Genomic DNA, 22,841 nt, shown 5'->3' with positions numbered 1-22,841 from the left:
GCGCTGAAACTTACTTAGGAGAAAGTTTTTACAGAAACATAGAAATTAATAGGAAAAAGTGGAAAACTGCTATGTTATAGAATCTTAGTTACAGCACTAATACATATTTATAATTTATATAATATATTTATTTACCATTTATGGACTTTCAAAACGGTTTTCAGGAGGACTATGGCAAAATATGTTTACCAAAAAACCTGGTTAAAAATAAAAAGGAGAGTGGACAGAAGCCACTTGAAAGGGAGAAAGAGATATTCAAGGGACATGGTAAAATTAAGATTAGATTTAAATTTTAACTTTGAAGATGAGGAAGGCAAACATCATAGTTATATGACTTGTGAGGAGAAATATATAGTTCACTGGAACCAAGCTGTTTCTGTTATTAACACATTTTCCTAGTGGAGAGTAGGTAAAGAATTCTGAGTAATATAATAAGATTTTCAACCTTTATTTTCCAAAATAAGTAGTTTGATCATTTTTTAATATATAGGTTTCTAAGAAAAGGTGATGATACATTTATTTTAAATTAAAATGCATCCTTAGCAGTGAAACTATTCTATATGATACTGTGATGGCAGATACATGACAGTATGCATTTGTCAAAACTCATGGACTGAGCAACACAAAGGGTGAATCCTAAAGTAAAATTAAGGACTTTACAGTAATGTATCATTAGTGGTTGTAACAAATGTGCCACATTAATGCAAGACTTTAATAATAGGGAAAACTATGGGGTGGGGTGGATATGGAACTCTTCACTTGGTGCTCAATTGTTCTGTAAACTTAGAATTGTTCTAAAAAATAAAGTCTATTAATAATTAAAAAAATACTTCCTTTAGGGGAACTAGCTATATTATTAGATATTTAAAAGGAGTAGATAGTTGTCAATATCCTGTCTCTCCCAAACATGAGTTCCAGTGAATTGCCCCAACGTGGTATTAGCTGGAGCTGGATAATATAACTGAATCAATAACTTTACATAAACACCCTATGTATGGAGATACTGAGTGTAGTTTCATGAAAGTCATAATATTTTATCAGACATGTAATAAAGTTGAAATTCTGTTATTTTAAAAACAATCGAACTCAACTTGAAATATTTTTTTCCGACGATCTTCTTTACATTAAAACATTAATTTTGCTTAAGTGCTCAAATAACTTAGAGTAGAAACTGCAGAATTTCAAAACATAGGAGAAAAGGAAATAAACTGCCTTAGACAACTGAGAAAACAAACTTGATCTACTGGATCATTCAAATTTAAAACAACTCTACACACAAATGTTTGTGCCTAAAAACATCATTATATTAAACAAGAAATTTATTATTAGAGCCATTGCATAGTTTACATATAATATGTAGTTACTGTGTTCTAGCCTACATAAAACTTTGCTAACATGATTAATATGAAATTAAACACCAGTGAAATAATTATTTTAAAGTACTTTTGACTCTTAAAGCAATACCTCAAATTAATGTTGACCATAAAACCATAATATCCTTATAAAATATTAATGGCAAACCACGGATCTTATATATTAAATGTATTAGCAGTTAATAGCACTACATAAACCACAGAAATGAAAATGTGCAAATACACACATACAGTTTATAATTTTTGCCTAAGTAAAACATCACCCATATTTAGAAACAATTATGAGAGAACACTGTAAAAGAGTTTTGTGCCTAAATATCCCTTTGACTTTTTTATTGTATTTTTTCCCCACATTAATTGCTATTTCTGAAGGCATATTGGGAAAACAGAAATAGTTTCACAGTGTTAACAGATGTTCTCCTTCTATGGGGACAGGGCAATGTTTATTAAGGAGCTAGCTATCTATTAGTGAAGAAGTGATAGGGAGGAAGGTAGAGAAGAACTGTCTCAACATTAAGGATTTCATGGTGTTTTTACTTACAGATTCCAATGGAGAAAGGTTACCAAGTGCAGTTTTGCTCATAAATCTGCTTAGATATTCTTTACTTACTCTAGGCCCTTTCTGAGTTTCAATTTGAGGAACAATTTTTCCTAGAACCATTTAGGGTCCACAAATCCTTTTCACACATGCACAGTAGGATATACTAGAGACAGTTTGGAAATTTCCATATGGACCTTGGTGGAAAAAGTCATTACATTTTCTTTATAGCATATAATTATGATAAGAAAAATGAAATATAGAGTTTTGGGAAACATACTGACTATTAAATACACATAAAACTTCCATACAAAAAAATTTTTTTAAATCTTTAATAAGAAATTTGAGCTTATTTGCATGAAATGCCTTTTTAATAGCAAGTTTTATGACAGAGACATCAAATGCTTGATAATTACCACTAAGGCAAACTTTATTCACAAAAGTCGGTGGTAGCTAACAAGTAGCACAGAGTTCATCACTTTTTCTCCAATTGACAGAAAGTTCTTTCTTGTCATGAACCATGAGGGATACACTGATTAAATTTCCTTGTCCTTCTTTTCCTTAATTGACAAATATAATGCTGAAATTCCTTGTGGAAATGTAAAAGTTTTCATATTTTTTCATCTTAAGTATTTTAAAATAATGATAAAACTTGACTTCAAGCATATATAGGTATTGCTCTAACAGTCAATAATTTTTCCTTAGGATTTAAAATGTAACACCAACTAAATATCACAAATGAATCATTTTTATCCTTTTTCCAAAGTTGAACTTTGCTTCAAATCCATAAGCTCGGTGATTATGTGTAATATTTACACGGCCTTTGCGATTTTCAATTAAGTTCATTCAGATGCTCCAAAATGTCAGTTAAGTAGGCTATTTTTTTCAAGCGAATAACTCTCCTTCAGCAAATCTGCAGTGAACAACATTCAAACACACTCACAATCCATTTTTCTATTAGCTAATAAACTCTTGCAAAAAAAGTGTCCTTTGGACAGCTTGTGCACTTTGGTATATATCAGCAAATATGGTTTTCTAATCCCTGATCTTTGCATAAAGCTGTTGCCATTTATTTTCATAATATCAATTTATGTGGTTTTAAGATTTATGAGCAAACCTTTATATACAAGAGTTTCTAGGTGAGTAAAAACTAACATAGAATCACGGGGCTCTCAGATTAAGCTCCTGATGTTTATATCTTCATACCGTTTATAGCCATTCTACCTTCATGCCATTAGGGCCAGAGCAACAGCCTCATGTAATATTTGCTTAAAATTTTGCTTTAAAGTGTTCATTTGGGTCTTTGAATATATGATATACAAAAGTTTGTCTTCCTTTTTTTTTCAAAATGAATAATGCTCTTCAAGGATTCTAACGACTGCTATTAACCAACATATTTATTAATTCCTTAAAGTCATCAACATGCAGTGATCACTCTTTTGATCAAATAATCTTTTTGATTCGTGCTGTCACTATGATGTGTGACATGCCAACAGTACCTGTCCTGAGTGTATTATTCAAAAGTGGCTCCTTTCCTATTTCTTCTACTTCCTTGGTTTCCAGTATAGCATTGACGATACGTATATAGGCTGGTAAAATAAGAAATTCTACCTTTGTGTGAGGCATTTTGGCCTAAGGCATTAAGTGTAAAATCCCATAAATGGCTTTTAGAGCTTGATCATGTAGTGCTATACTCAATCTCATAAAGGAATTTCTTTACTTTCTGCTTAAGAGAATCCAAAATTTCTTCTGCCTAAATTGGTTGTTTTGGGGTACAGTGACCACAAAATTAGTCCTGCATGTAGCTTCACTGGCTCACTTTTGCATCAAATAAAACCTTTAGACCAAGTGTGAGAATAATTATAAGGGCGCATGAATTACAATTTGAGGGAAAACATTTGAAGGGGTTTTTGTAACTGAAGTCTTTCCATTTTCCACTGGGTTGGGAAAGTAAACATACTTTAAAATGAAATCTAAAGACAAAAGAGACTGCAGGCATGTATAGCTTCAGAAAATCTATCTGTAAATAATATATAATATACATATAATATATAAATAGTAAACTATAAGTAATATTGTCCTATAATATACTAATGAATATTATAAATATTACAACTATAAAATAAATATATTTCAGGTCTTCTGCATTGTTAAAACATTTAAAAATAAGGTATATGAAAAGCTTGGAAAATTAAACATACTGTAATCTAAATTGGAATACTGAATATTAATTTTCATTTAATTTAAGAATTGACAGTCTTAAAAATGTACAAAATATAATCATTATTTACAGTTCTGGATAATCAAAAAATATTTTGAAAACAATCCATTTCTGCAACTTACAGTCCTGTTTAGTAATTTAGTAAATTTTATGTCCAGAAAAACCAATCAATTTAATTCTAAGGAATTTGTTTCCAAAAACCTATATAAATTTAACATAATAGAGACATTTTAATTTTAAAAAACACACAAAAATTAACTATTGGTTTCCATCGAGAAAAGATTTTGACTGTTAACTTTAAAATCCAACAGGAGTAAAGGAAAAAAAGCAAAAGAAGAAAATGGAAAAAAGAAAAAGAAGGAGGGAAGAAGAGATAAACAACTGAGAAATCTAAAAAGTTAATAATTCTCTGGTACCTGACAAAAACATAAAAAGATAAAATTTATATATACCTTCTCTTTTAGAATTAAATGGAGAAAAGTATGAGCAAAAGATGCAAGTAAATTAAATTGAAAGAATAATAAAAGTAACATTTGCATAAAATTTTCACTTAGGATAAACACACTGCTATAAAAACAATGATCAAATGACTGGGGGACTTCAGTGGGAAAGGGGACACTTTGGTGCTCACTCCATGTGCGGCGAGTACTTGGTCAATGAAAAGATCTGGGGAGATGCTATGTGGAGACTTGGGTCTATGCAAGTCTTAGCAAAAGAGAAAAATAATAAAAACTTTCAGGAAGTTTTTATAGAAAGCCATGAAAGGGCATTCAAATGTAATTTTCACTATTGTGAGTTAATTTACTGACCTGTTTTATAATAAAAATGCCTTCACATTTTTAACACTATAAAAAAGTTCAACCATGAGTATCCACAGCACACTTATATCCCATTCTTGGCAATCTGGTTGGGAAACACTGATCTATTTTGCCATACTGCTGAAATATTAACACTTCAGTTGGCATTGCAAATGATGACCAATAATTTCAGTTTTTCTCCTCTTTCTAAACATTCAGAAAGAGGACACTTCTCATCTCCTTGGCCTTCAGCATGACCATGTGGCTTACTTTGGCCAGTAAAATCTGGGGATTGAAGTCACACATATCGCTTCCCAGCAGCAGCATTTAAAAGTTGATACCCTCTACAGCCAGACAAAACTATAATTCAGAAAGATACATGTACCCCTATGTTCATAGCAGCACTATTCACAATAACCAAGACACGGAAACAACCTAAATGTCCATCGAGAGAGTAATGGATAAAGAAGATGTGGTACCTATATGCAATGGAATACTACTCAGCCATAAAAAAGAATGAAATAATGCCATTTGCAGCAGCATGGATGCAACTAGAGATTATCATACTAAGTGAAGTAAGTCAAAAAGAGAAAGACAAATACCTTACGATATCACTTACATGTGGAATCTAAAATATGACACAAATGAACTTCTTTACAAAACTCGCCGACATAGAGAACAGACTTGTGATTGCCAGGGGCAGCAAGGCGGGGGGTGTTGGGAAGGGATGGGCTGGGAGTCTGGGGTTAGTAGATGCATAGAGAATGGATGGACAACAAGGTCCTACTGTATAGCACAGGGAACTATATTGAATGTTCTGGGATAAACCATAATGGAAAAGAATATAAAAAAGAATATATATATAGATAGATATAGATATAGATATAGATAGACTGAACAGCAGAAATTAAAAAAAAAAAAAAAAGTTGATGCCCTCTTTCCCTGCAGTGGCAATTAAGAAAGGACACGTCAGGGCTTCCCTGGTGGCGCAGTGGTTGAGAATCTGCCTGCTAATGCAGGGGACACGGGTTCGAGCCCTGGTCTGGGAAGATCCCACATGCCGCGGAGCAACTAGGCCCGTGAGCCACAATTACTGAGCCTGCATGTCTGGAGCCTGTGCTCCACAACAAGAGAGGCCACGACAGTGAGAGGCCCGCGCACCGCAATGAAGAGTGGCCCCCGCTTGCCACAACTAGAGAAAGCCCCCGCACAGAAACAAAGACCCAACACAGTCAAAAACAAACAAACAAACAAACAAATAAATAAAAATGTTAAAAAAAAAAAAAAGAAAGGACACGTTAAACGCAGATTATAACAGGATCGAACCCCCAGGGTGAGTGAGCCCAGCCATAGAGAACTGCCCTGGAGGGTCTCCTGCTTCCACCGAGGACTTCTTTGCAGGAAGGGGAAATCGGCATTTTTAATGTTAAGCACAGAAAAATGGGGGTAATTGTTACTGCAGCACATCCTAGCCTATCATGATAAGGTCTCAACTTGAGTGACCTAAATCCCTCTCACTGCAGCAGAATTAGGATAAAGTGTCTATGAAATGCAATAAATCAGAATCAAACTTATTGTAGATCAAATTAATACAACTAAAATATTTCTTATTACTAAAAGCCTTGGTATTTCCCCACCAAAAGCAAGAGGTTTTATTATAATGTTCTCTAAAATGTTATAAAATCTAGAGAAGCTGTTATTTCATTTTCTTTCCAGGGCAAGTCATGTAGTATTTAATTAACATCTATATACAAGTTGCCACAAATAAAAGAAAGGAATAAAGAGCTATGATATTCTTCGTGAAATTGAAGAAAATCAAAACAAGCAGTAGGGATGATAATGATTATGACATTCAAAATATGAAATTTAGATTTTCAATTGTCCAATAATGCTATGCATACAATTTCATATATTAAACCTTTGGAAAAGCAGTAAGATTATTACATTCTCCCTTATATGCAATTCTAGTAACAAAAAATTTAAGCTGTTCTTCTGTTCTTCACTTCATTGATATTCTTCCTCCAGGCATCTCTGTTTCATGAAATTCAATGAAAACCCTTTCTTTTGACAGAATCCAGCTAAAAATATATAAAATGCTCAGTGTTCAGGCAGAATTACTCTTTTTTTTTTTTCTGCAGAATGTGCCCATTAACAAATTACATTGAAATATCACTACCTCTAATTAAATTACTCTGACAGAACACAGGTTGTGTGGAAGCTCTTTTTCCCAAATGTATGATTATTAGTCTCTGAAATCTGATGCAATTTAGTTAGCTTCGTGTTTCAGGCTACTTATGTCAACAAAGAAGGATCCTAATTCCTAAGTTTTGTGACAGGTTTTTGTTAATTTTTAAAGAACATAGAGTTCTCCTAATAAACTTTGCTGAAAAGAGAAATTCTTGCTGATTGGAGTTTTCAAGTACACCACTAGAAAGGAAAAAACAAAACTAAACTAATCTTGTGTTTAAATCAATTTCAACAATGTGGCTTAAAAACGTGCCACAGAGACCAGAAAGAGGGAATGTCTCCCCAGAATACCCAACTTGCTAAGACATGGGTATACCAAGGAACAAAAGGATGCTGTACATTTTATAAAATTTGAATAAAAGAAAGAGGTACATAGAACATAATGTTCATTAAGCAACTCAGTCCTACAGTATGACATGATATCACATGAACGGAAATTAAAGTCCATTGAACTATTAAACCATTAAATCCCAAATTATTTGCTGATAGTAAAGTTGCAAAACAGAAAGGATAAGATTTTCATCCTAAACACTTAAAACAATTTAAGAAATATTTATTCCTTTACTCGATTTTAGAGAAAAATATCCTTGTCATATATGAAGAAATGACAGTGTACTGATATATAAAACAGCTCTTGAAAATCTGCCATAATACATAACTCATAATTTAAAAGCTGAATTCCCATTACTGCCAAATTCCCCCAAAAGAAATACTGGCTCACTAGTTACTGGAAAGAACTTTGCAAAGAGCAAAGTTGGACTTTCTACAGAAAACAAACTAAAAATTTAACAAAAGCAACACCAAAACCCACAATATTACATGCGTTATTTCTAAAGGCTGTCTACATTTTTCTGAACATGAGCAACATGATGTGTATTAAGTATTTAATATATGTCGGATTCCATAAAAATGTCATCAATGTTACTATGTCTTTCACAAAGCCAATGAAGTTGTTCAAAGTAATTATACGAAGTCCCTAAGTTGCCACTGAAATTTAAGTAGTAAAAGCAATGAACAAATTCTCATATAAATTCAATTAATGGGTTGTTAGTTGGTAAACATCACCGTATAACCTGGGGAAAAACATGGCCTCCATCTTTTTATTGTCTCAGTAGACCAGTTTCCAACTTTTTGAAGAATTATTGTATAAACCCTAGAAAGCTGCTCTAGTAGCATGAAAGTATTCTTCCAACAACCTAACCAGACAGTATTTCTTAGTACTTACTCTGATCTGCAGATAGTCACAAGAAAAACAAGGGTAAGTAATCTATGACATTTAATAAAAAAAATGGGCTATGATTTTAATGCATCAATATAATAGTAGTAAAGGGCTATTTCAAGATTATTTGGTTTTACGCAAATGCATAAATACTTGAGTAATACTCTTTTATATGTCAATTACTTCTTTATATTTAGAAATTATATTTCATGCTTATTAAATTTTTATTATAATGCCCAGAATTCCAGTCATTTCAAAATGCAGTCATTGGTTTAAAAGAACCAACCAAACAAAAAAAAAAAAACAAAAAATCCTCTTCAAAAGTGTTCCCCTCCCTTCTATCACAGCCTGAAATTAACATCTACTTCTGTGAACACACCAACTCAGCAATCCAAATTGCTGGGCAAAAATCTGCTGCTTCAACTGACAATAATAAGCCTTCTACTCATTAATGGATTGACATTCCCTCTTGGAGAAATGATTACACTTCTATTTCACCATTCTCCTTAATTATATCAAAGTGCATGGGATGAATGGTCACACACTGTAATATTATGGCCATTTCATGTATGCTCCACACTGTGATTTATCTGAAAACATCTTAGGTGTATGAGTGCTCTGCCCAGGGACATTATTCTTACCCCTGCTTTTCCAAATGACACTATGGCACTTAGTCCAGCTCTTAGGTATACTTATGAAGGGTCAGGGTATCTCTAAGTTTTACAGAGATAAAGATTTTGCATGTTTGATTTACCCCATGAACACACAGGCACGTATTAAAGGATTTTCACTACATTAACCAAGAGGATGTCAAGGCACGTATCCTGTGTACACACTATTTACTCCCAACTTAACCAATTCTCAGGCTGCATGTGTTAGCTACAATAAATTGAGTTAGGCTAAAACAATATCCTTATCTCGTCCTGATAAGTAGATGCATTAAGCAGACCAGTTGGAATTGCATCTTTTTGCCTAAAAGCCCCAGCCATATTTTAGGATAATATACTAAAAGCCCTATTTTAAAAAAAGTAACTTAGACATTTGACTTCCAGAGTCATTAAAATGAATTAAAACAACAGACGTAAATAATTGAGACAAAGACAGAAAAACACACACCTAAACAGGAATGATGAAAGATCTATTAAATGTGAATTTTTCATCTTAAAAAATCCCATTTTTAAAAAAAGAGGGATATAAAAACCAAGAACAAATAGAAATGCAAGGTATGAAGGAGACTTCTGGATAGCATGGCATGGCACAGTCGGGTCATGTTTTCGATGGACCACCTTGCTCCAAACAGGCAGCAATGATGAAGTATAAAGAGTTTTTTAAAAGAGAAAGACAAAACCTAGCCACACTCAAAAACAAAATAAACATCTCTGTGGGCCAGATATGAACTTAATGTAAATTGCCACCTGGAAAGGAATCAGGTAGGGACAACTGGAAGTTCAGCTTCTGTTGGGTTAAGGGGCTTGAAGGTCAGAAGACGTAGGGCACAGCATCTAGGGTGCCATTTGACGCCAGGGAATGGGGCTGGGGCTGGGCTCAGGGTGGTTTTGTGCAAGGGCAGAATGAGAGATGAAAACAAAAATTCCACAATCCCAAATCATCAAACAGTCTAATACTAAGGACAGTCAACAAAATCAACAATCAGAACCTAACACACTCCAAATGAATTTAATTTCATGGAACATTCCTCTGGTTCGCTCTATCCCACTGGCCACTCCTTCTCCAATTCTGTAAGATGCCTCAAGCTTCAGCCCGGGATCTTCACTTCTTTCCATTCTCACCCTAGGTGATTTCAACCAGCCCCAAGGTTTTAAAAACCACCTACACAAAGATGATTGTTGAGAAAGTATGTATAAACCTTGACTGTTCCCTCGAGCTCTAGACTCCTATATCCAATTGCCTACTTGCCACCTCCATTTGGACATCGAATAGACAACTCAAACTGAACAGGTTCCAAAGCCAACTCTTGATTCACTTCTGCCCCCAGTCCCTCAACAAACGCCATGGTGAACAGTTTCACCCTTCACCCAAATGCTCTGACTACAAGACTAGGAATTGAGCTTGACTCCTGTCTTATTCCAAAAGGAATCTATTTGAAAGTTCTGTCAGCTCTACTTTCAAAATATATCCCCAATATGGCCATTTCTCATCACCCCCACGGCACCAGCCATCATCTGGGTTGAATTACAGCTGGATCCTCCAACTCGCCTATCACTCCCACTCTCTGTGACACCTAGAGTGGCCTTTTTTTTTTTTTTTAATTTTATTTATTTATTTATTTTTGGCTGTGTTGTGTCTTCGTTTCTGTGCGAGGGCTTTCTCTAGTTGTGGCAAGCGGGGACCACTCTTCATCGCGGTGCGCGGGCCTCTCACTATCGCGGCCTCTTGTTGCGGAGCACAGGCTCCAGACGCGCAGGCTCAGCAGTTGTGGCTCACGGGCCCAGCCGCTCCGCGGCATGTGGGATCTTCCCAGACCAGGGCTCGAACCCGTGTTCCCTGCATTAGCAGGCAGACTCTCAGCCACTGCGCCACCAGGGAAGCCCCCAGAGTGGCCTTTTAAAAACATAAATTAAACCATGCTCAAAGGCTTCCCATCACACCACGTAGAACAAAATCCTTAACAAAAGCCCTTGGCCCTGCAACCTCTTCCTCCTTTCCTCTTGGAGCTCACTGGGCAGTCACAGTCACGTAGGCGGTCTGGTGATTCCTCCAACAAGCCACACTGATTCCTGCCCCAGGCCCTTTTCCGTATATTTGAAATATTACCCAACGCAGGAGACAGGAGAGGAAAGAATAAGAGAGGAAGCAAGAAAACTTGGACAACAGGCAGGCAGGAGATGGATTAATTAACTGATAATTAGTCAATTAATTGATTAATCAATTGCCCAGGTAAAAGACCACTAGGTTAATTTTAGCCTTTTTAGCCTTTATAGATAAGGTTACCTTTCCTAAATTTTTCCAACTTGCTTCCTTTCTTTTTTATTTCCCATGTCACTGATGGCAATACATGATTAGAGTTGACTTTTTCCAATCAAACCAGATGATGAATAAAAGGAATGCAAGACCCTCTTTTTATTTCTTACCTGGGTTGACTAGGGATGAGTAATAGGAATCACAGAACACATAGGGGAGGCGCACAGCATATCATGCATCTTAATAAGAGCTAAGCAAATAGAGAGGCAGCAAACAAAAGTGTTTTGATGTTTGCAGTCTAGTCATTGGTCTAATGAGCAAAACGTGTAGCCATGGCTGGGATGCCACAGACCACCCGGAGTCTGTGCTCTACTGTACTACACGACCTCTCAAACAATGGTGGTTTGAAAACACGCAGGAGGAATGAACAAATTCCCACCAGCTCCTCAACAGTGAAGAATAAGGCAAACAACAACAGTCTAGTGCTGAGCTAGTGTTCATTCACGTATGCATGAAGTCTCCTCAAAATTGGGGACCACTAAGAATGAGCATAAAGCAACTTGTGGGTTTCAGCATCTTAACCACCAACTATAACCTGCTTCAATGAGAAGGTGGATAGGATGACTTTTTTTTTTTTTTTACTTTTTTTAAAATTGAAGTATAGCTGATTTACAATGTTGTGTTAATTTCTGCTGTACAGCAAAATGACTCAGTTATACATATATATACACATTCTTTTTTATATTCCTTGGATGACTCGATATAAAGAAACAAAAGACAAAGGTGGGGATTTCACCCTCTTCCTCAGATCCAACAGTACTAGTTAATAACATCACATGAACTTATTTTGTATGTATGTGTGAATCCATCTATCTGTCTACTTAGTGCTGTACTCTGAATGAGTAGTAACTACAGAGTAGGTGGTCAACTTACAGAGTAACTCAGCAATGTACAGAGTAAGTAGTCAACTAATACTCTCACTACTACTGTTTCCAGGTCCAGAGTTTAGAATGTTTGTGACATGTCTCATTTAAATATCACCTACAATGATATAAATACTTTCATGTACTTATTTTTTCTTATTCTTTCTTTAGTTGCCCACCTTTATACATAGGGAAACAGAAGGCCACAGAGTGTAAGTTCCCTCATCACATTGAGAGTGTGACCACTGCTGCCCGAAATTCTTTGGGGGCATCCTAAGAAGCACCCATTACATCTCAGGACGAAGGCTGATTTCCATTTCTCCCCGAACGGCCCACTCTCAATGAAAATTAACCCAATGATTCCTTGTCTGCCATTTAAGATGAATACTGAAATGAAGATAACAAGATCCCTAATCTCTAGGAGTTTAAAATTAGGAGGAAAGGGCTTCAATAACTAACAGTAAAGTAGAACAATATATAACAAGATGGGCTAAACCAAAGCTTTTGACAATTACAACCGAAGGGAGAGAGGGGATCACTAAAGATGTAGTGAAATGGCAGCCGACTTTTGATCTGAGCAGAGAAGGATGAACAGGACTCCGGCAGGCTGCGTGGGGACAGGCGAGAGGTGGTGGCTTCAGCATGATCGAGGCATGGCAGTCTGGCAGTGATGGTGCCTTCACAGAGGCATCAGTGGTTATGGAAAGAGTGGTGTCTGGATCAACTCAACTGCTCCTCGCTCAATGCCTTTGTTGAGGATGAGTATCTGTAAAGGATCTTTTTCTAGGGCAAATTTGTTTGGCAAGGAGTTTTGGGGACATATTATCTTTGTGGGGGAGGGAGTTTTATGGGCTAAAGGCTCTTACTGAGAGAAGCAGTCTCCAGGTAGACTGAAATCCGTTCAGCTAAAAGAAGAAATGTCAACAGAGGTACAAACGAACAATCTAATCACTGATGCACATGAAACTGGTTCGTAGAATTCAGGGGCAGTGTGCGTGTGTATACCATGCCTATGTGACAGTAGGATTCAGTGCTAAAATGGAAATGCCATTCTAGTTTTTAAAAAAGGCTTAGCATTTCCCCTTTTCCGGAGCCCATGGGTGACCTCTTAACATGAGGAAGACCATGAGTGGCATTTTTTAAACGTGGGAATTATTCAAAAATACACAATATAATATGCAAGATGTGATTATAAAGAAATAGGATTGATTCCGCAAGTCACACAGAAAAATCAGACTCATTATATAACAAGCACGCCTTGAATAAATTATAGTCCAAACAACAGGGCCACTAAATATGCACTTTAATTTGGAGTACAGTACAGAAGTAACTTCAGATTCTAATCAGATGAATTATTCATAAAGCTAAAAGATACTAAAAAAGAAAAAAAAACCCACTGCTTGTATAAAGGCCAACTCTAATCTCATGTATTTTATAAGTAATCTCCACTAAAACACTATCGTTTTATACTCAATTGAACCATACCCTCAACTAGTCTGATGTAGTGTACTTTTCTCTGAATAAGAAGGAACTGCATTGATGATGAGATTTTTTTTTTCTTATCATTTTGTTCTTGTTTGCAAAAAATAAAGAGAACAGAGGACCACAAGTCAGTAAATTCAGTTCTGGTTGCGATCCCACTGATGCCCAATAATCCTCTAAACAGCTTTGCATCTTCATTTCTTATGGGAAAGTCTCACTGGAAGACTGCTAATATCTTTTACAGCACTAAAAATATGCATACACATATCCTAAAATTCAATATCATAACAAATCCCTGAGTGAATATTACCACTGAACGTGATACTCGTTTTTTTTTTTTTTTTTTTTTTGGTTGTTTTAATTGTTGTGGAGTAAGTTTTAAGTAAAAGACAACGGCTTCTCTGAGACAAAAAGCAAAGGACTACTCCTACAGGAATAAAATCATTTTAAATGCATTGTTCTCTAGTTATTAAAAGCTATCAAATCCCAGAGCAAAGTTAAAATCTAAGTATCGCACATTCCATGTAACGATGGATGAAAGGGCAGCAACAGCTAGAGTGATCGAAATCATGACAATGATTCAATGGTCACTCTCCCTTTCAAGAGGTTAACAATTTACATGGGCATTAAAGAATTGAACTTTATAATCTGGTTGCTTTCCTTTTGCTAGAATTTGTATGTCATCAAGAAAAGTCAAAGAAGCTTAAGTTATTCTGTTTGAAACACAACTCTTCCTCTGATAGACCAATCACCTTCTTTGCATGAACAGATTTCAGTCATTTCTGTACTAGGGTGTTACAATGAGTATAAATCTTTGAAGGCAAAAGATATGACCAGTATTTCAAGTTCCAAATTCTATTCCTCACTCCCTTTAAAAATAATGAATGTCAATGAGAAGAGGTAAAGCCTGAACTTCTTTAGAAGACATTTCTTTAGAACAGTTCTTTAGAAATATTTCTCTGGAAGATAAAAATATGCATTCGAGACAACTAAAGATGCGATCCATGATTTCTCCTAAGTTTGCAATTTTGATAGCATAAATGCTCCTCAGGAAAGAGAAATTGAGGACCTACAAAGTTCCTTGGGAGATTGTATGGCAAGAAAACCAATATGACTATTTCAAGATGAAGTAAAATAGGTGCTCCTTTAACTTTTACATGATGTATTTTCTTTTAAAAGTTTCCAATAAAATAAACTCAGTATTTGTTATAAAGGAGACATTCTCTATTCAGTTCTTATCATAATGGCCATACAAAAACATTCTGCTGCAAGTTTTGGTTTCTAATGAGTAGCATTCTTTTTTTTTCAGGTTCAAAGTCAATTTCTTTAAACTGCCTGTTTTATATGCACACACCACCTTTTGGTAATTCTTTCATGGATTACAGTTTAGCCTTTAAAACAAGCAACTTTGTTGAATATCTTATTATTTTTCTAGGCGGTTTCAAATCCCTTGATGTCTGGCAAATTTTTACAAAATTAATGAGGTTAACCTTCATTTCTCAGACTTGCAGAGTTACCTGAGGTTAACAGAGATCTCTTATTTAAAGATGACTCATAGTCAAGGACTTTTAAATTTGACTTTATTTTCAGGAAGACCTACTAAACTCAAAGTAGATATTAAGTAAGAGAAGTATGTGACACATTCTTAATCTTAGACACATTTAGGCAACTAAATACAGGTTAATCCCACTTCAAATAAATTAGATTTGTAAAAATATAGACATCTGAACTAAAATGTAAAGGGACATTAATAATGTTATTCTGTTTATAAGACTCCTTTTCATAGCTGCCTGATATTCTATTTTCTTACTCCTTTTCCCATGTCTGAACGCGTCTGTCCTCCTGTAAGGAAGGAGCTGAAATCTAAACGTAAACATGGCAAGTATTCTGCCATCAAGGAAGTCACAGTCTCATCTAAATATTTCTCTAGCAAATTATGTGACTTAAGATGAAGATCTACATAGTGGGGATTAGGGAAATTAGGCCACGAAATCAAAAAGCTGAAGGTGACATTTAAAAACATGTTTAAATAGAGTATCGCAAAAGGGATAAAGTTTGCCACAAAAACATGTGGCTTGTAAACTTTTCATTTACTTGCAGTTTGCAGGAAAATGTCTACTACATACAGAAAGGGACCAACAGAGTCTGTTGCCAAGTATCAGCAGCTGGATTTGAAGATGTGCAATTCTCTATACTTACAGCACTGAGGAAGGCAAAGGAGAAATACGGCTTTTAAGCATTCCCTCCTTAAACCACCACCCCTGCCCCACAGAATACATGTGCACAGATTTTTTGTGATCATGGTTTTTTTTTTTTTTTGGCTGCGTTGGGTCTTCATTGCTGCTCTCAGGCTTTCTCTTGTTGCGGCGAGCGGCGGCTACTCTTCGTTGCGGTGCACGGGCTTCTCATTGCAGTGGCTTCTCTTGATTCGGAGCACGGGCTCTAGGTGCACGGGCTTCAGTAGTTGTGGCTCATGGGCTTAGCTGCTCCCCGGCATGTGGGATCTTCCTGGACCAGGGCTTGAACCCGTGTCCTGTGCATTGGCAAGTGGATTCTTACCCACTGCACCACCAGGGAAGTCCCTGTGATTATGTTTTAATTTGATTTTTAGAATCACAGAAATTCATAGCATCACTGACTTCTTTTTTTTAAAATATAAAATATGCTTTGTATATAAGCCTTCTCATTTTATGCTACTTTGTTTTCTGGTTCAACCAAATCACTGTTAGTGAGAATGAACAAGGCAATTTCTGTTACCTGAAAGGAAAACATAGGATTCTGCTCGGTTCTTTAATTTCTCCATGAAGATACACACATAGCTCTTTAATAAAAACATGCCATTGAATTTCCATTTCCCATAATTCCTTCTGCTTAGTGAACAAAGTCATAATAGGTATGTCAGAATAAAAAGAGGGATAAAGTTCTTTCGAGCGGGCGGAAATGCCTCTGCAGCTTTTTATAACTGGAATACTGACCGTCAGCAAAAAAGAGAGATTGGGTGGCTCAACAGGGTCCACATTACATCTGATTCACTGATCCCTTTCAAATTCTTGCCCCCAACCTCGGTGCAACACAAAACCCTCCTGAGCTCTGCCGGTCCCTTTGTCTGTTTGCAAAACAAAATACAACAGAATAAATTCTTGGGGGTGGGGGTAGGGGTCGGGGGAAACAGCTTTTCTCTTTGGACAAATCTCCCCCTTTGGGTTCTCTTAAGATGAGTGTTCTACCTAGTTTTGTCAGCTAGTCACTCTCCGTCACCTGTTACTTAGCAATTCGTTAAGTAAAAAATATCAGTAGCTCTCGTAGCTTTCTCCAAAGAAGCAACTTGGATGAGAGGTCAATAATGAACGTGCTTTGTGTACCCAGCAGCGCTCAAAGTGCTTCTAAGATCATTAAGGCTGGTAAGGACTCGTTGGTTTTGTACCCAGAATTGGGTACGAATCCAAGATTAAATGTCAAAATGAGTGTGCAGGAGAATATTTGTTAAAATACAAAATTTCGTAATTAGAGAAATGCATTCTATGCTCTAAATGCACCTAAAAGGAAAGATGCTCAAAGTGTAAAACATGCCTACAAATAATTTCGCTAATGGGTAGACACAAGATTCTCGAGTGCTTTTTCTCTCAGATGGCTACAGACGTTAAACGTTCCAAAAAACTTTATAAGGTTTTCAGATAGGGTTCTCCCGTGAAGGCAGAACTACTTTTAACAATGGCTAGTCAGATGTTGTTCTTGTTCTGAAACATCCCCCTTTCAACAATTAACTTTCCAGTTCATACCATATGCTAAATAGTTGAGTACAGCATGAGAGTACTGTGGGAACCAGTGAGGAAGTCTACAGAAGTATTTTGGGACAATTGTGAACCTTGGAGGATTTGGGAAGGTGAGACTAGGAAGAAAGGGAATTCTGGTAGGAATAATAACCCAGAGCAGAGGAAAGAAGACTTACAACATACCCAAGGAAAGGCAAAAGCTAACCATTGCTTGAAATATCAAGTTAATATAGGGATAGAGTGGAAGATACACCTACAGATTTAGTATAGAGAAACTGTAGAGCTCTTGTAAAAATTTGGGAGACAGATGCTGAAGATTTTTGGGCAGGGAAAGCGCAAGTAGTGTTTTGGGACAACTGACCTAACTTAAACACACAGGCTGCGATTAGAGTGAAAAGCCAAAGACATTTTACTGAAGAGATCAGTGTTTGAGCGTGAACTAGGGACCCGAGCCAGTGATGGCAACAGGAATCCCAAAGAAGAAATACAGATTCAAAGAAGTGGTGAAAAAAGAATCCATAGGAACAGAAGACTAATTAGATGTGAGGAGGAGAAACGGCTAGGAAGGAAACGTAAGGAGTCAACAAGGATTCCAATGTTTTGAGTCTAGCTGACTGTTTAAAAAGAGGAGTGGAAATGGGCTAAATTTGAGGGAGGAAATAGTTTTAGGAAAGACTGCTTTCCAGAACTGCTGATTTAATTTAGCATTAAAAAAAGTATACAAATCGTGCATCTTCTAAATGCCTGACATGGGGCTAGGTAGAAGGAATTCATAAATTACCATACAGACCTTATCTGAAGGAGCTCTTAGTTTGATTAGAGAGACAGACACACAAATCATGTGCTCAGCCGAAGTCACAGGGATGGGGTGAAATCTTTCAGGGAGAGTCATGTCTAATCTAAAATTTTCCTGCTGAGGTGATCTTGTTTAGTTGTCTTATTGACAGAAAACACCTGATAGCCATCTCATCCACAGACATCTCTTCAAAAAGATAAAAACTTATTGAGTCAAGCTTTTGTCTTTTTTTCCTCCTTATAAAATCTATTCCCTTCTTTACTCCTGGACCTTTAGTAATTTGTGTTTTTCTCCTCTGCACCGTATTCTAACTTGCTACTACCTTTTTCAAACATAAAACTCACAAAATTAAATTCTTAAGAGCTCCAATGCTGGAGCGAATTATTGCCAACAACACTTGAGTACCTACTGAATGTAAAATAGTTTTCAGCTTTTGTAACTCTTAGGCAGGCTTGGCAACTTCTTCCGAGCCTAAAAATTTTTGGAAGGATTAATGATCATTAAGCCATGCATGCCCCATCTCTGGTGTTGTACACAGGGTGGCAGCGGCCTCTAAGAGTCATTCTTTAAGTTCTTGGTCCCTTGCTTAATGCTCTACCAGATTTATGGCTTGGGTCTCATGTCACAAAGAACCCCTTCATCTGTCTCCTTTCCACAGTCACTGAAAGTTATCTCTGGTGAGGCCACAACCTATACTGCGTGAATCCAGTTCTGACATCTGAGGATTCTGAGGCTCAGGGGAGGGCAGGAACATATGATGCATGGGATGGCAGGTGTCTGAGGTCAGGGAACATGGGCACAGTGGTCCCCTTCGCTTGGCTGCATTCTTCTAGTGTTCCTTCCAATCTGCTCTTGGATGGGGGAGACTGGCGCTGACATTTCAGTGATTCCCAGACATGACCCTAATGGTACCTGACGACTCACTCCAGCCTGAGTAGGCAGCAACTCACATTTCCATTTTACAAATGAATTCATTAAAGCTCAGGGAGATGAAGCAACCTGCTGGAGGTCCCACGACTGTCAAAGAGAACAAACTGCCATTATTCGGGACCAAATGAACTACAAATAATGGTAGGTTTCTAGCTCACATTTAGCTGATGGCTTGTTAAATGACCTATTTTCTGCTCTCTCGGTGCCAAGTCAGGATTTCACAGTCTGTATCGTGTGTTTTTTTGGTCAAATCGAGGTTCTTCTCACGACTAATTTGTAAGGATAATTTCCCTCCAATTCTACTAGTTGTAGGGATAAGCAGTTCCCTCAAATTTAGTCTTGTGTGACTATAAAACAGATCTTGGTATTTTACAGTGACACCGCAAACACAAAGGAAGCAAAGTTAAAGTAAGTCAACATTCATGGTGCAAGAAAAGGAGAGTATTAGGCAACCAACAATGAGTCAATGTCTTTTAAACTATATTCTGATGAGGACGCACGCTTTACTATTGTCATGACTGACCAGCAATGCCAAAAATAGAAGCAAAGCCTTTTTTGACTAATTGAGCGCAAATAAAAGTTGCAAATAGTTTTTATTATGATAATACCTTACGACGGTGTCACCAAAGAACAAATATCTATTTTCTTAGTTGGAGCCGGTGATGCTTATTGAACGTTGACTAAGCATTTGTGCCCAGGGCCTTGGAGTTAAGTGTCCAAGCAAGTGTGTGTCACGCTGCAGTCCTTTCCACTTGCTCTGCTTTACAGCTAAGACACTGCTCTTTAGCAAAGGGAATTATATCAGCTGTACTGTCTGATTAAGACAATAACAGGACCACTCTCCTACAGCTATATAGCGCTTGAACAGCTACAAAACTGCCTTCACATAAGCAGAGGGTAAATTATGATTTCTGCTAGGGCAGTCCTCCAAAAATTTGACGCCAATGGCAAAATAATTAACTCATTTCCCAGTAGCTAAAATTCCGGGAGGAACAGAGCATGAATATTTTCTTAGGTCAGCGCCCTGATAAACACTGCGTTCCTAAGATCTGCACTCAACACAAAAATTCTTAGTTTTACCTCCTGTTAACAGAAGTGTCAGAAACAAGGTCATCCATAGGTTGCAAAATTGATAAGTGCTTGAAAAACATCAGATGCAGAAAGCAGAGGAAACAGTATAAAGGAGAAGTTGAACTGACACAGTCCAGCTGAGCTTTGAAGTGGAATTCTGCAAACCCTCACTACGGTGAATAATACCCTACTAAGTGCAACAGTATTAAACACAGAACACCAAGATGGGGAACTCCACTCCTGGCCTCCAGAGACTCACAGGATAGTGAAAGAAAAACAAAGACCAAGGATTCTAGCTCATCGTTCTCATATTGAAAGATCTTTGGTCCACTGATTCAGTGATTATGCCAGACACACTACCTACACTATCTCATTTAATCCTAAGAACAACTCTAAAAGGTAGATGCTATTTTAGAGATGAAAAGAAAAAGAAGAAAGAAAACAAGTTACAGGGAGATAAAGTACCAGGTCCAAGGTCACACGGTGGTGGAACTAGTATTTGAACATGGCTGTGTGATTCCAAAGCCTGGTATGCTTTTTCAAAAATACCTCACTGCCTTTCAGTTTTGGGAGAGGAGTCCATAGTAAGCACAAGTGGAGAGTAAAAACACAAGCCTTGCCATGAATCAGTATATTTATGAATAAAACTATCCTTCCCTTAGAAACCACACTAGATTACACATTTATAAAATAATGAAATTCTATCGTTTGATACATTCGTGAAACAATCTCTCTTAATTGGCATGTTCGTAAAAGTGGTTTCCTGCTGTGAAAATCTGTGAAAATAAGGTATCCACAGGCACCTGGGCTTCATAAATCTTTTTGACTTTTCTTAAAAAAAAAAAAATCACAATTCATTTAATTTCTCACTGGAATCACACATCGAGTTTTATATGAAATAAGAAGAATGGATTTCTACTGAGTACTTCTTGTTTTAATCAAAGCCTGAATCAGACCCAAGACTCACCAGGCAAAGTGAAGAAAATGGACAGTCAGCAGGCATCTGTGTGTTTTCAATGGATAAGTGTCCATGACAACAGGAAAAAATGCCACAACAGTGCAAGCAACACTGTTAGCAGGCTCAAAGAGATTAGGAATACAATTAGCCTAGAGATCAATCCACCTCTTTCCTTTCCTTCTTAGAGATGAATCATTCTCAGCGGAATTAAGAAGCACTGCAGAAACAAGGACCTGCCTCCGCATCCCTTTTATACCTGTTCCTGAACTGATAGAGAGCTTGTGTGCTACGTGCTGTCCATCTGGCACTTTTTAACAACCCTACACTTTACATATTTCCTTGTAATTCGTAAGCAAATTATAAAGTTCCCAATAACCATAAGGATGGATGAAATGAAAATGTGTGTTTATTTTCTAAAAATGAATACACAGAGGTATACCATTTTGTCAAAATGTTTCCAATTACCTTAAGTATGCAACCCTGATTTCACTTAAATACAATTTTTTCATTCATTAGCCTTATTGAGGTATAACTGATGAATAAAACTGTAAGATAGTTAAAGCATACATTGTGATGATTTGATATACATGTACACTGTGAAGATTCCTCTCATCTAGTTAATTAACACATCTATCACCTCACATATTTTATATGTGTGTATATGTATTTATATTTTGGTGAGGACCTTTAAGTTCTACTGTTTTAGTAAAACTCAAATATACAATATAGTGTTATCAACTATAGTCACCATGTTACACATTAAATCCTCAGACTTTATTCCTCTTATAGCTGAAAGCTTTTAAAAATATAATTTACTGATGAAACGAATTAATACCAAGAAACGATTTTCTCTTTAAATAGTTGTTCTTAGGTTTTGTTACACCCTCTGTAGTTACAACTGAGAAACAGCTGTATACTAGGAGGGCAATCATCATCATAAAAACAAGAAATATGAAAGCCAGAGCTAGTATATTTGAAACACCAAAGTGTTAATAAGCACTTTTTTATTAACAATATATGTGCTTTTATATTTTACTAATACATTCTGTTGTTAAATTTTTTTGACTGTATGTGTAAAGGAAACAAAACTGTGAACATTGTATTGAGACCAATTGATTTTTTTTTCTGTTGATTCACAGATAAGATTTTCTGTTTTTATAATAGCCAATAATATAGCATTGGAATTACTGAAATAGTGCTTTATTATTTTACTTTAAGTGTACTCTAAGTTAGAAGTTCTTTGGTAATTCCATGATTAACCTGCCTCAGATGACATCTAAGGTGATCTGTTTGATACTAAAATCCATTCTTTATAAAATGGTATTATAGTTGGTGTATCTCCACTGACGGCCTGACATTACACACCCAAAGCATATACACATCTTAAACTTTGATAAATTCTGTTGTATTCTTCATGCTGAAAATAAGTAGACAAATCACCTCACTTTAACATGTCATAAAATCATTCATTCATTTAACAATTACTTATTTTTCATTGAGGTATAGTTGACTTACAATGTTATGTTAGTTTCAGGTGCACAGCAAAGTGATTCAGTTATATATATATATGTGTGTGTGTGTGTGTGTGTGT

General features: G+C 36.3%; 1 protein-coding gene and 3 long non-coding RNA genes across 5 annotated transcripts in view; 2 read left to right on the top strand and 2 right to left on the bottom strand.

Annotated features, from left to right (window-relative positions):
- The window catches only part of LOC309610902, a 913,322-nt gene that overhangs the window by 296,104 nt on the left and 594,377 nt on the right, over positions 1-22,841 (top strand). The window lies entirely within an intron of this gene.
- CDH2 (cadherin 2) overlaps positions 1-22,841 on the bottom strand; it is a 213,813-nt gene that overhangs the window by 64,875 nt on the left and 126,097 nt on the right. The window contains exon 1 of one of the 2 annotated variants that reach the window (XM_082354203.1): positions 16,480-16,573. The exons of the other annotated variant lie outside the window; for it this stretch is intronic. Within the exon in view, the coding sequence (XP_082210329.1) occupies positions 16,480-16,558 (79 nt within the window). The 5' untranslated portion in view covers positions 16,559-16,573. Of the gene's footprint in view, positions 1-16,479; positions 16,574-22,841 lie in introns of those variants that run through there. 2 annotated transcript variants of the gene reach the window in all.
- Positions 468-16,449, bottom strand: LOC309610899. Its single transcript, XR_014234217.1, has 2 exons — positions 10,958-16,449; positions 468-10,647 (listed from the first exon to the last, which is right to left on the bottom strand). It is a non-coding gene; the product is annotated as an uncharacterized lncRNA (long non-coding RNA).
- Positions 16,894-22,841, top strand: part of LOC309610900 — a 29,738-nt gene continuing 23,790 nt past the window's right edge. The window contains exon 1 of the long non-coding RNA XR_014234218.1: positions 16,894-22,829. This is a non-coding gene — a long non-coding RNA (uncharacterized lncRNA). The remainder of the gene's footprint in view (positions 22,830-22,841) is intronic.

Source organism: Balaenoptera borealis (assembly GCF_965194805.1).
Source record: "Balaenoptera borealis genome assembly, chromosome: 14".
Classification (NCBI taxonomy): domain Eukaryota; kingdom Metazoa; phylum Chordata; class Mammalia; order Artiodactyla; family Balaenopteridae; genus Balaenoptera; species Balaenoptera borealis.
The sequence above is the reverse complement of the archived record's forward strand: the minus strand, read 5'-3'. Positions and strand labels throughout refer to the sequence as shown.